Genomic DNA, 14,718 nt, shown 5'->3' on the forward strand with positions numbered 1-14,718 from the left:
TGGAACAGCCTTAGATCGGAAGGGAATCCCATTCCTTTAGGCAAAACTCTGATCAATAAAGTTTCCCTGAGACCCAGAATCTATAAATGCAGAGGCGGGGATCAGGGAGTTATTCCAGGCCAGAGAAATAGACAGCATTATACGAGTGGAAAGTACTTTAGAAGAAGAAAGAGGAGAAGAGATTACACCCAACGAGACCCTCTCATAATTTATTGGGTCCTGGCGTTTTCCCGGTCGCAGAGGGCAGAGGGATGACCGCAGTAATGGCACAGTCCACCATCTCGTCGGCACTGTCTCTCAGACGCGGATAGCCGATGACCTCCGAGCTGCATAGGTTCGGGCTCATCCATAGGTTGGGGAACGTAATGGATGAGACTGCGGCTGGAAGACCGGGAGGAGGTGGTACAATGAAGAGCGCATTCAAGTCTTCTCTCTCGTAGCCGCTGGTCCACGCGGATGCAGACCGCAATGAGATCCTCCAATCTGGTGGGTCTCTCCATAGTGGCCAGCTGGTCCTTGATGGCATCCGACAGACCCTGCCAAAAAGCTGCTGATAGTGAGCCATCGTTCCAGGAGGTCTCCGCCGCGATGGTCCGGAAGTTCAAAGCATACTCGGCGACAGGACGAGTACCCTGGGAAATATGGAAGAGAGAAGAATCTGCCGTAATTTGGCGACCAGGCGTATCAAATACTTGCCTGAATTCTCGAAGAAAGCGAGAATAGTCACGCGTCATGGCAGGCTCCCGCTCCCAGATGGGGGATGCCCAGGCTAGGGCCTTTCCGTCTAAGAGAGACATAATATAGGCCACCTTTGAACGTGCAGTGGGGAAGCGCGAAGGAGATCATTCAAATTGCATCTCGCACTGATTAAGAAACCCTCTGCACTCGTGGGGATCCCCTGCATAGCGGTTGGGAGACGAGGATCCACAGCCACGGGAAGACCCGGGGAGGGAAACGCCGCAGCTGCCATGGCAGAGGAGCCTGGGGAAGGCTGCAACGAGGAGAGTCTAGAGAGCTCCTGCATCATGGAGGCAAGCTGCGCCTCTAGCTGGAGAAGTCGCTGCATGGGGCTTGGTTGCTCAACCTCTTCGGGGTCCATGTCTGTTGGGCTGAGCATAATGTTACACTGTGCTCACCACGGACAAGGAGGGACCCCGAAACTGAGGTGAGATGGGTAACAAACTGCACCCACAGCTACGGGGACACGCCTGGAAAGTGGAAAATAGGCGTCTGGAACCGTCTGGGAGTATAAGATAAAGTAAGATACTGGCCAGACAAGAAGGGAGGTTCCAGAAGATAGGTGGTACCGAGAACCTGGGGTCCAGAGCCGGGAGGTAGGTCGGAATCTGCAAACCGAGGTAAAGGGGTCGGGGAGTCCAGGAGGTCAGGATACAAACCAAGGGTAGAAGTCCAGAGCGGATCCACAGCCAGGCCGGTTCGGTACACAAGGGATCACTAAGGAGACAAAGAGACAGGAACTGAGGCAGGCACGACCGTGGTTAACACAGGTCATACAAACCTATGCTCAGCCAAAGAATGAATGGCTGAGCAAGGTATAAGTAGGAGGAAGGACCAATAGGGAGAGTGGGAGTAACGAGGGAGCGGCCCCAGGGAAGATAGGGATTGGTAGGAAGAAACTTACCACAGCTGTGCTAGAAGTGCAGCTTGTGAGCGGTGCATGTGCATCAGGCGCGTGCGCCGCACGGGAGAGGCGCGTGCGGCCTCAGCTGGGGGCGGGAACTTCTCCTGAGGGAGGACGTAAAGGTCCTCGGCCGTGCACGCGCGTGTTCACTAGCCGCCGCGGGAAGCGGAGGAGAAGGAAGATCCCGCAGCGGCGAGGAGGCAGAGCTGGAGCGGAGGCAGGTAAAGTCGCGGGAGGAACCCCCTTAGAGAGAGGTGTTCCCCCGGACCTTACAAGACTTTGATACGCTGGGGAAATTGCACTTTGGCTTTGGAAACCCCTATATGTTGTTGCTGAACTTTGGCTAGGAAAAGCCTGTACTTTGCTTTTGACACTTCAGCTGCATTACAGCCTACATTATTTTCCCAAAGCAAATCTTCTGTCTTCACCTCTTCATGCATCTCCTACAACATCCTTTCTAGATTCTTGCTTTTATATGCCTATAGGCGAGATTTTGTAAATATTGCTAAACCATAAGGGACCTTTGTTTAGTTTGAATAAGCCATATGGTGCATTATGGCTTTACACTAGTTGGGGGAAATGGGCCTTAACTGGTAAAGAAACAAATAAGGTTAGTTTGGCATGATCTATCCTTCATAAATCCATGCTGACTATTACTAATAATTTTGTTTTCCATTAGGTATTCCTGAATATTATCCCGTATCAAACCTTCAAGTAGTTTCCCCACTATTGAAGTCAGGCTTACAGGCCTGTAATTCCCCAGTTGTGATCTAGCTCCCTTTTTAAATATAGGCACCACATCTGCTTTATGCCAATCTTGTGGTACTGAGCCTGTGGAAATGGAATCCTTGAATATTAAATATAATGGTTTGGCTATTACTGAACTTAACTCCTTGAACACTTGGATGTATGCCATCGGGGCCAGGTGCCTTATTTACTTTAATTTTTTCAAGCCGCTTATGAACTTCTTCGTATATATTTGTTGCTTGGATTGCTAATTTAGGAATATATTAATATCAAACACACAAGACTATAGGGGAATACAAAGAGAGCTACCCGTAAGTCAGAGGTTCACTAAGGAAAACACCACTCAACCTTTCTTCATAATGCTTATTCCAGCTTCACATTGCAAAGGCAATATAACCCGGAATGGGATGTTTTGGCCATGACAAAACCTCAGCAGCATCTAATTCGCAGCTGGGAAAACTCACTGCTGAACACGTTGCTGCTTCTTGACATTTCTCTCCGCTGCCATCTTTAAATGTCCCGGCCACCATTCATAATGAACAAGGCAGGCTACTCGGCATGCCCACCAGACCCTCTCAGCAAATTATAATTTTCCCCAACACACGGATCAGGGGTAACCAAACGGGTCTGAAACATTTTTGATGGCCTGGTTACCCCCTACCATCACAGTGTACTTCCAATGTTTTATCTAGGCATTATGAAGAATGGTTAAGTCTTCTGTATTTACAGTGGTGTGCTCGTTAGCGAACCTGACTTATTGGTATCTCTTTGTATACTCGGCCTATAGTCTTGTGTTTTTGATATTTATATTACTATGTTCACTTCAGTGCACCCCCTTGTACGTGTGTGGCCAACTCCAGTCCTCAAGGGCCACCAACAGGTCATTTTTTAAGGATATCCCTGCTTCAGCACAAGTGGTGCAGTCGTCTGAGCCAGTAATTGGGCCACTTGTGCTGATGCAGGGATATCATTAACCTAACCTGTTTGTGGCCCTTGACTGGAGTTGACCACTCCTGCCCTAGTATCCCATTACTAATACCTGTTAATATGTGTATATATTCAAAGTAGCCTTTTTCAAACTTTTTGTATAATTATTGAATGTAGGACACATTGCATTGTTTTAGAGACTAATTTGGGTTAAGGGATCAGCGCTGAGTACACTTTTGGCGCTATATAAATAAAGACATACAATACAATTAAAGCAGCAGTTCAAGCAATATCCTGCATTTGTGTTTTTTTTAATAAAACAGTTCTGTACTATGAGAAAATACTTGTAGCATTTAAAAAAAAAATAGTTTTAAAGACATTTTTAATGTTTCTTAGGCCGTGCGTAGTGCTTGCGATGCTGCCGCAAAGCGAAATATAACTTTCGCTAGCGGCGACGGGTGACGTCACCCGTCCCGGGCACTATACGTGCGGCCTATTGTAGGAAGCATTTCCAAAGTGACAGCCCCCTTCCCCTTCTGATAGGCTCTGGCTCTGAGCCCCGCCCTCTCTCTAGCAGTGAACCAATTGTATCTAGTAACTGCCCTGTCACTCATATTCCAGGACTACATTGCCCACAGTGCTGTGCAAGAACTGAATTAAATAACCCGGAGCAAGAGATCGATTGCAGGAGAACGAATCGATCTGCAGCTTAGCTACTCACTTGTCAGTGTGCAGATTGTATTGTGACATATTGAATGGGAAAAAAATATATATATATATTTTTAAACGCCAGCTTGAACTGCAGCTTTAATGCAGACTGTGGATTGTCATTGGTATGATTATGTACAGTATATAGAGAGTGATCACTAGGTGGCACTCATGCCTTGATTCAAGTAACTGACTGGCATCTGCACATTTGAGTATTTGTTGAGTAGACTGATATTTTATTTGTTTGCTGTCTTCAATTTTCATAGCAACACCGTAACCTCCTGTATGTTTTATGAAATAAGATTTGGGCCTTTATTTGAAAGGCTGTAAATCTGCTGCTTTATATTGGGCGCTCAAATGCTTCCCTAACATGCAGCACATTTGAATGGTTTCGCTCTCTAAGCAGAGTATTAAAGGCATACCCCGCTTTAAGGACACTCACTTTAAGTACACTCGCGAGTAAGTACATGTCGCCCAATAGGCAAACGGTATCTCGCGCATGCGCCTGTCAGCACGTCCTGAACAACAATACCGGCTCCCTACCTGTAGCGAAGCTGTGCACAAGCGGGGAGACTATAGAGCCTGTTACAAATGCGTTATTTATATCAGTTATGCACGTATATGACGATTGCAGTACAGTACATGCATCAATAAGTGGAAAAAGGTAGTGCTTCACTTTAAGTACATTTTCGCTTTACATACATGCTCCGGTCCCATTGCGTACGTTAATGCGGGGTGTGACTGTATATTTACAAATATGAGGATACTCTTAAATGTCAAAGGACACAACCAGAGGGGTGTGTGTGTAATCTCAAGTGAAATGATGGGACATATATTATTATTGACCATATAATCTTATCAACCTAAAATGTAGTTATGAAAATGTCTTTTGCAAAACAGCAAATGAAAATATCCCTGCTTTTCACTATCTCTTACTATGCAATGCTTCCACAGTAGCCATGGATTCTGGGAAATGACATGCAAATGAGCACACTGTGTCGCCTGCCGTAACACATAGCTTTTCAGCATCTCCTGGGTTAAAGTGCACAGCCAGAAAAGCTACTCACTGACAGCTGTTTTGATCTTGAACCCCATTCCCATTAGAAGATTAGTGTTCCCAGCACTTAAATTCCAAAAATGAATCGAGTCAGGATAAGCCAAATATCAAAGTTTTTACTTGTGGACAGGTAAGCCTAGTCGTCAAACTTCTATGCATCACATTTAGCCAAGGTGTGTCATGAATGAAAATAACAGTGACAATAGATGTAAATGATAGTGACAGTGAATATATAACAATGACAGTCAAGACAATAAAAAAATGCACCAAAAGTGTATATAGATCAGTACACCGTAATAAACAGAGTGAAAAAGAAAAAGCGATCCTATATACATATTGTCACAATAATATCATGAGATATTAAGTATTTTAATCAATCTGGTACTTCAGGGGTTAATGTGGTTGCAGGTTGACTTGCAAAATACAAAGAACAGTTTTTATTTTTATGGCCTGTTAAACCCGTGGCCAGACCTTGGTTGTATGGTACTGATTGAAGCTAGAGATGAGGGCATTTGTTTGGCCAGAGATGTGATTAAATGATGGCTCTTCTGACACTCAAGTAAACAGGACACTTTTAAATGTATGTTCACCGCATTCCTGGAAGGGTTCTACAGAGTGCCAAGGGACATGACTAACCCTACTATTCAAAAAAATGAAATATGAAGATATCATGGACCTGACACCTATTCTGAAGTATACCGGATAGGTATTTGTAAATGTTGCAATTAAACAAAGCAAATGATGCCAAACCCTTCATGTTTAGGAAGTGATAAGGGACAGATATCCATTTGTCGCTCAAACTTACGGACATGTATGTCAAAATGAGTCTCGTTACATTCGGCAAATTTGCCTAAATCTATTAATATGACTCGTGTCTTAGTATTAGGGAAATTAAGTTATGAGTGTTATATATTCAGTCAGATTTTAAACTTCTATTTAGAAAATGTTTTTTTTTTTTCCTACTCGTAAAATTGTCAGCCAGAGCTGATTTACGACAGGTGTGGGCTTATGTTGTTTCAATGGGGACGAAAGAGCACATAAGTCTCACCAAGGTAATTTGAAATCAGAATTCAACAAGAGGTGTGTTTTGGGATTAGACGTGTGTTCTAATCTTTCCTACGCCAGTGACCTCTCTGGGAAAAATCTATGACTTGGTAAAGTATAGGTATTTCTATGTATGTTTTATCCTTTTATTTGAAGAAACTGTTCTGCATTTATTGCAACTGTGTGTTCTTGTAATACTCTTTTTCTCTAATCTAAGCACTGTCTAGTAAAACATTTAATAATGAATGCTTTGGTCTCTGAATGAACTGTTGCACACTTTGTAGAGAGTATTTACATTTTTGGACACATTTCGCTACAACAGATTTTTGTGTGTTAAGTGCTTAGTTTTTCTTTAATAAACAGGGACCTTAGACTGGCAGATATAGATTTATTTGCAGATTGCTTGGGTGGTGGAAGCGTATAGATGATTGCAATCAAGTAAGAGATAAATATTAACTCATTGAAAGTACTTTGTGCAGGAGAAAGGTGAGTTGTCTAGAGTAGCCGTGTGTATTAACCCTTGTTGCATATCTAAATCATGTGCTCACAAGTGGGATGGAGTGAGGGGAGATATTACTCATTTGAGGGATCTTTACGGAAGGGAAAAGTGGGCCAACTAGGTAGTTGTGTATTAACACTTATCCTATATGCAGGTCACATGCTCACAGGTTTGCCGTACAAGACACATATATAAGCGCCAGAAGAGAAAAGCTGTAGCAAAAAAAAGTTTCCGCTTTGCTGAGAGAAGGGGTGGGAAGGAACAAGGGAAAGGGAGAGAAAAAACTAATGCAGTCATTTTTTTGATGTTTCAGCAGAACTTGAGAGAAATGAGCATTTGATTGCGTAATATAAAAGTTACATCCTTGAGAGTAAAACCTCAAACTTCCTATAATTTGTTAACACACACGGGGGAGGGGGCAGGGGGATGTCTCAAATGAATCTCGGGAAGTCAATTGCGTGGCAAGCAAAATGATGGAGATGGCTCGCCATTATTTTACCGGATTTAAGCAGCACTTTTATGTTAAGTTTTTCTATGTCACCAAAGTCAAATGCGATGCCTAGTTATTTGTCAGCATGTTGCATACATCAGAGGTCTTCAACTGAGCCTCTGATTGAGCTACCTCTGCTGAAGCTGGGATATCCTGAAAACCTGCTCTTTTGGGATTTGGGGGCTTAAGGACTGGAGTTGAGCACCCCGGGCCTACAGAATAATTGTTTAGAACATATAAATATTTAACTTTGAGCAGTTAATTGTAATGTGCCTGCAATATCAAGTGTTTCAGAAAGGGTGAAAACGTGTGCGTGTGAAAAATATATAACAATTTGCTGCATTTTAGGCTGCTGTGACAGAAGATTCATTGTTTTTATATGGTTGCAAAGTCTGATGAAACAATTTCAACAACAAGGGAACATGTTAAATTTTTTTGTTGAGAAAATTGCAGTTGTGTGGGTTTGGAAAGAAATATTTTTGGCCAGTTGCAGTTTTCCTTCATAATGTAGTTGTAATAATTTTATTGGGCAGAGAAATTGAGACTAAACATACAGTTATTGTCATATGAAAAAATGTGCTGGAACCCTTAGGAAGGTGGGAAAAAAAAGTTTTCTATCTGTGTTACAATAAAGAATTTAAATTAAAATGCATACATTTGGGAAGGAACTGTAAATTGATAGGGGAGCCCCTGCTACTGCCTGTTCTCCACGTGCACGCGCAGGGGTCTGATCTTAACCGCATTCACAGTCTCAGACTGCGAGGTGATGCGGTTCCCTGCTCGTGTGGTCACATAGGTTCTCAAAGTGCCCCGATGGACACTCTGAACCTCTCTAGTCCTCTCTAATACTGGCATTGGTTGTTCTATTTATGGTAGAGGTACTAAGCACTTATTAGGTCCCCTGCTTCACAGCGAGCTGCACTGGATACTACTATCACTCAGGGATTCCCTGATAGCAGCCTATAGGGACTCTACAGTTTTCAACAGCACTCAGACTGCTTATATCTGCAATTGTTTTCAATGATCCCTGGTTTAAGGAGGTATCAGTCACTGTACAAGAGTATACCTGCCCTCAGGGTCACAACATTTACAGTTCACCACTCACTAAGCAGCTGAGAGCTTATTACTACCGATTATCGCCTCTGATTTGTATTGTGCACCAGCTCATATATTCTGATTAACTACCTTCCTTGGTGGCTACCAACAGCTATATATGTCAGTGTGCTCCTCCCTGCATTAGTCTGCACATAGTGCAATTAACCTGTGTACACTACTACTGAGGTTATTAGGGGTCAGACCCTCACCATTACTCTACACTATAGCAGGGCACCATAGGTCAATCAGACCAAGCACCGCACCTAATTAAAGGTCATTACAATTACTGACTGGAGTCTTAACTCCTCATGTACCATGTTAGCATATGAGTGACCGGTAGCTACTTACCTGATAGTCTCTGAGCACACAATAACTATCTAGCCCTACTTGGTTCGCTTTAGGCGCCTGCGGCCATTAGTACTCTCCTTAGTGAGCCAGTGAGTATAGATTGGATAGATCCTCTTAAGGATTTTAGTTAAATGTGCTATCTGTCTTTTACAGAACACATTTATACTCTATACCCTAAACCTATATGGTTCTAGTATTGAAGGTCATTATTCCTTCAGGTCGTCAGTTTTTAACACCCATTATTTTATATATGAGATACAATAAAGTTATGTTTTAAATCATTCACTTAACACACAGCGTGAACCTGAGTGCTGTATTTGGGTTCTTTCTCTACTTCACTCTCTACATTTGGGAAGGAAAACATATTGCCTCCTAGTCCGTGTTACAGCCCCATTTCTTATTTTATAATCATTATGCGGAGTTTCGTGTTGATCTCTTTAAAAAAAAATAATAATAAAAAAAAATAATAATAAAAAAAAATAATAATAAAAAAAAATTAGTTGCTGGCATTTCTATAAAATGGCAGCGATTATTCATGCATTATGTCATTAATTTGATGCTCTGCCCTTTAGCATTTGCGTCAAATATAAGATTTATTTATTTCCCCCCCTAGTTTAATCAGTCTGATCAGAGTTCTCTCAGGTGGTGGAGGTTTCTGCCAGCTCAGACCTCCTAGTAAACAGTGAATAAAATGTATAGCGGAAAGGTTGTAATTGAGGTACTATCAGTCATGGGCCAAACCACTCTTTATCTGACCTGTCGCTCTGCATCACCACTACCTCAAACAGCTGTTACGGGAGCTTATTATACACCATACATCCCAAATAGTTTGGGCAATGGTGATTTGTGGGGGGGGGGGGGGTGGAGTCGTTAATATGAAAAATAAAGTCCTCTATAGGCACGTTAACGTAAATACAAAGCTCCAGTGAAACTTCACTGAGGCCCTGGGACTAGTGATAACTTTTCTAACCAATGAGAGAAAAAAAGATGTTGAAATTCAGATCAAAATGTTCTGCACCCCACTCCCCACCCCGCCCCCGCCTTCCTGGTTGCTCTTACTGTAAATGTATTTTGTATAGCACTGTTTTTTTTTTTTTTTTTTTTTTTTAATTTGTCATTACTTGGGCACGTATATCAGGGGCCCGTTCGATGTTTGTTCCTACCGGAAGTCATCTACCAATTTGCTTTATTTACATCACATCTAACATTTGTTGCTAAGAATTATGTTGCTTTCCTTTTTTTTTTTCCAAAGCAAGCTATGGGACTGTTTTGAACCTTCAGGTATATGCGGTTTCCATCCCATGAGTGAAACCTGACAGCCATTGTTATTTCTGTGGCTAAGCCCATTCATTGGCCTAGGCCCACATGAAGGTTGTTTCCAGACTCTTTCTTCACTTAATAGCTACTTGCAGTGTGTTGGGGTATTACTTGTAACTGTGACTTATAAGTGTGATTGTACGTTGTTTGTTCTGAATGACACACAGTGACTGGCTAAAAAGGCTGGGCGCTACCTGTTCAAGCCCCAAAGCCCACCGGCGAATTTAATATATCCTATAGTAGTGGTTCCTCACTCCAGGCCTCAAAATCTCCCAACAGGTAATGTTGTAAGGATAGCCCTGCATAGGCACAGGTGGCTCAATCCTTTTGACTGAAACACCTGTGCCGAAGTAGGGATATCTTTAAAACCTGACCTGTTGGGGATGTTGAGGACTGGAGTTGGGAACCACTGTCCTATAGTAAATTGCTATAGAAAAACGAACACGCATGCATTAAAGTCTCCTGACTGGAAAGATGGGGCAGTACAGTAGGTTAAGGTTCATCGTGTATTTTGTTGGGCCTTGTATTTGACTTGTATTTCATATCCTTATTTGCAACAGGATCAGAAGTTTACAGGGATGTTTGCAATGACAGAACGAGGGCATGGCAGTAATGTAAGAGGGATTCTCACCGAGGCCGTTTTTGATCCAGTTTCACAGGTAAGAAATAGAGGTCCGTGACAGGGCAGTGAAACTCTTTGTGATGTCATTAAACAATGACAATGCATTCATTAAATGATCCGTTTGGGTTGACTTTCAGAACACCGGCTATCCTATATGGCTAATGATGAAACAATAAAATGTGGCCACCGTTTTCTCTTCTTTCATTGCTAAACACATTATTTCAATAATAAAAGTCTAAATACTGTTGAAGCTCCTTACAAGTGAGGTGGAACATCTAACAGTGAACGTTACCGAAGTGAGTAGGACATTTCCTGAAATGGTGCAAACACCCTGATGTGCTGTATGTGAATGGAGGGAAGAATTCCGGTTTTAGAATATATGAAATAAATGCACACTGTTTCAAATCGCTGTAATATCTTTGTTTTTCTAATAAGTAGTAAATATTCAAGGTAAAATAACATGTTCTCAAAGGTGTTCATGTGAGGGGGGGGGGAAATATATAAACAAATAATGAAAAATAAAAAAAAGGATCAAACGTGGGGTGTCCCAAACAAATAGAAGTCCATCCCGCAGTGCTTCAACTGGATCTGCAGCAGTTTCGCTTATGCCGCTTCCGCTAGGGAGAGCTTTTTTCATTTAAGCCCCAATATATATGTGTAGTAGAGCAATTTATAAAGTGTTTAATAGGAAAGGTTTTGTTAGTTTGTCTCAACGTGAAATCCTTATTCGGAGCATTTAAAAGTTGACAAATAGGACATTTGCCGCACGCAAAACAGCCAAATGGTTTATCCCTCACACATTTACTGAATAGTTTGGTATTTGTAGAATTTTGATGATAACGCACTCTGGATATTTAAAAAAATAAAAATAAATTAGAAGTCGTTTTATTAAAGTCAATGTTTCGGTGCTATAACCATACCTTCGCCAGGACAAAAAGTCTGGAGTGCATTATCATTGAGTATGTGAGCAACTTATAGCAGCTACTGATCAACAGCACTGAGCAAGGATGCCCTGTGGCTTCTCCAAAAATACTTGACTCAGTGGTGACAGGTGCGATTCTCACACACACACACACACACACACACACACACACACACACACACACACACACACACACACACACACACACACACACACACACACACACTCCATGCTCTTTCCTCCTCTCCTTGGCCCCAAGCCCAGGCACCTGACACCTCCCCCTGAGCAGCCAGTCTGGATGAAGGAAGCTAGCAAGGCCCCTAGAAACAGCCCTGCTCAGGGAAATCCCGCTGCCCCCCAAGCCCATCAGGTCACTGTCCAGAGACATAATACATATACATATCCAGTTACCGCTAATGTTTTTATTGGACAGTGTGTCCAAATACAAGACCGTACGGTTCAATACCGGACACCTGGCAACCCTACACCTTTACCAAAAGGAGTCATGGAGCATTATTGTGAGTAAGATGTGGAAAACTTACTCCAATGTACTATCTATACGAGTTTGGTATTTGATCACCTTAAATTGATTGGGTAACCGTCATTAGGATAGTTGTCATTTTTCTGTCCCTGTCCAGCATCTTAAGCGGCTTAAAGTTTCTTGACAGCACTGCAAGCAGAAAATGGTGCAGTGCAATTGTCTTTGGGCTCCTACTGTACATACGTTTGCGAGTGTGTAATACTGCTGCATGTTTACAGATGTAATATCAACATTTTAAAATAATTTCGTGTTGTCACATTCACTTTTAGGAGTTTATAATCAATACTCCATGCGAGAATGCAGAAAAGATGTATATTGGTAACGCAATGAAAGGAAACTATGCAGCTGTATTTGCACAACTCATCACAAATGGAAAATCTCAAGGTTTGTGTTTCAACTTGTCTCGGACCCGAATCAAAGAGCAAAAAGGACATTTCACTCAGAAAATCAGTTCTCTTGGGAGTACACCCCAGAAACCTCACACCTGTAGGAAAATAAACAAGTCACTCATGGTGGATTTAAAACTGCACCACTCGTTACGGTATATTGAGTCTCAATTACTCAACTCCTTTTTAACTCGACAGATGCCTCGGTTCAGTACATGTCGTGTTAGGATGCTCTTTAGCCATCTTTAACACATCTGGAAAGAAATAAAGAGAATTACAGTGTACTCGGCCGCACGTTAGTCCATGCTTGAGGTTACGCAACATATCGGTCAAATAGTAATTTCAGATTCTGCATTGCTTAGGCTGAGATTATAGTGCGCGCGCGTGGCGTCGCGCGCTTCCGTCGCTCAAGTGAATTCTGCACTTACTATTTCAGGCAATGGGGAGACGTGGCTATGACGTCACGAAGCTGGTTGGCCGTGATTGGCTGAACCGCTCACATGACGCAGCCGTTGCTTGAAAAGACAATTTTTTTTCTTCGTCTTTTCAAAACACGGACGCGCCGTCGCGGTCCGGCGTGTGCGCAAACGCACTAGGGGCGGCCTCTAAGGAATCCTGCTATTTGTACTTGGCGCACGCGCCAGCCATCACATGGCGTATAATCGCTGCCTTACAAAGTCAACGAGATATATTCTTCAATTATCTACCACATCAGTATTTCTGTCCGGTTCCTGAATGGGAAAGGCAGCGCTGCAGACCTGTCTGAGGCATGGGAATGTGCGCACCTGTGGTATTGTTATTTGCAGTTCCTGAAAGCAAACCATGCTAATGTTGTTCTCTTGCTATTTTTATTTAGGACCTCACTGTTTCATTGTCCCAATCCGGGACCTAAATGGGAAAATGTATCCAGGAGTCGGAGCAGTTGATATGATGCACAAAGAAGGTACACAGTGAAAATAATATGTATTTATGGATTGGATAAATGTAAAGCATAATGCAAATATGTTTTCCCCTCATGCTTATTTAACAATAAGGGTGTCTGGATTATTCAACTTGCAGTCTCATTTAGCAGAACATTTTATACTTGGAATAAAGTGAGAGAGAGGAATGGAGATACCCGCTCAGCCGCTAATGGGGGGAATAATGGTTAGAGCAGGGTCATGTGAGCATTGTCAGCGCTTGGAAATCAAATTTCCTTGTCTCTCCAAGTTCTGAGCATTGGAGAGCGTACGTGCACGAGCCACGTGAGCGTGGCCGTACTAATTTGGAATCATTGAACTGAGCGTGCTCAGCGGCAGCGTGGCAGCTGTTATGCTGCGTCCACAAGTATTTAATAGTCCCTTCGGCAAAACACACAAAGTCCGGTTCACTTTCAGTATACTTTACTGTTTTGATACACAAGGTTATACTGCATACATCAGTAGTACCACCATCATGGACCCGCATCATATTACTGCCATTTACCTGCATCAGTAGATAACCCACACAGTCGATACTCCACACAGTCGATACTATCTCTGATACCAACCAGCGGTTCATCACTACTTGATATTCCCCTTCAATAATACCTCACTATATCATTCAGTGAACAGCTTTAGTCTGGTTTTATAGCGGCGCTGGTACGCATGCGGCCGCACACACGGCGTTGCACGTGACGTCCGCGTTTTGTACCTATAGTCCAAGCGGTGACGCGCGTGGCTGGAGGGCGTGGCCATGACATCAGAAGGGTAGGCCTCACTCTGATTTGGCTAAGAGTGTCACGTGGCGCTCACCAACAGCGCGAAAATACAAATGTCATGTCTTTCCTCAGATCTGCCGCGCCAATGCTCACGGCTGTGCGCGTCTCAACGATAACATCAGGCTCACACATGCAATTATTATTGACGCGCACGCTCACTATATTACAGGCCTTACCCATCAGCTGTTCATCCGCTTCTAGCGACGCTGGATTGTTGCACCACTAGGGGGAGTTTATCTGACTCCACAAGCAGCCGACAGCGGTGTCTTTGTGTGTGTTTCCGTTTACAGGATCTTACCATTTTTGTGTCCCATATATTTTATTATTGGTCTATAGGATTAAACTATTTTTAGTACACTGCCACTGGTACTCGTCCTCATTATCAGGGACGTTATATCCATATTTACTTTGGACATTAAACCCACGTTTAGTCTATACTGACTACATCAGTATACATCACAGTATATATTTTTCTATCGAAAAATAGAAAATTGACAAATGTGGCAATAATTTAATTTCTAAAACACCCTGCAAATTTGCATTAGGGCTGTCCTGCTACTTACCAGCAAAAAAGGGAATCGTCCGTCAGAGATGCAAGAGAACCATAATAACAACTTGTCTCTTGTATTCGTGTG

The 14,718-nt window shown here is 42.8% G+C and overlaps 1 protein-coding gene across 1 annotated transcript in view; it reads left to right on the forward strand.

Moving 5' to 3' along the window:
- LOC142492281 (acyl-coenzyme A oxidase-like protein) overlaps positions 1–14,718 on the forward strand; it is a 43,435-nt gene that overhangs the window by 12,507 nt on the left and 16,210 nt on the right. The window contains exons 4-6 of the mRNA XM_075594952.1: positions 10,435–10,533; positions 12,229–12,343; positions 13,202–13,288. Of these exons, the coding sequence (XP_075451067.1) occupies positions 10,435–10,533; positions 12,229–12,343; positions 13,202–13,288 (301 nt within the window). The remainder of the gene's footprint in view (positions 1–10,434; positions 10,534–12,228; positions 12,344–13,201; positions 13,289–14,718) is intronic.

The sequence above is a fragment of the Ascaphus truei genome, chromosome 4 (genome assembly GCF_040206685.1).
Source record: "Ascaphus truei isolate aAscTru1 chromosome 4, aAscTru1.hap1, whole genome shotgun sequence".
NCBI lineage: Eukaryota > Metazoa > Chordata > Amphibia > Anura > Ascaphidae > Ascaphus > Ascaphus truei.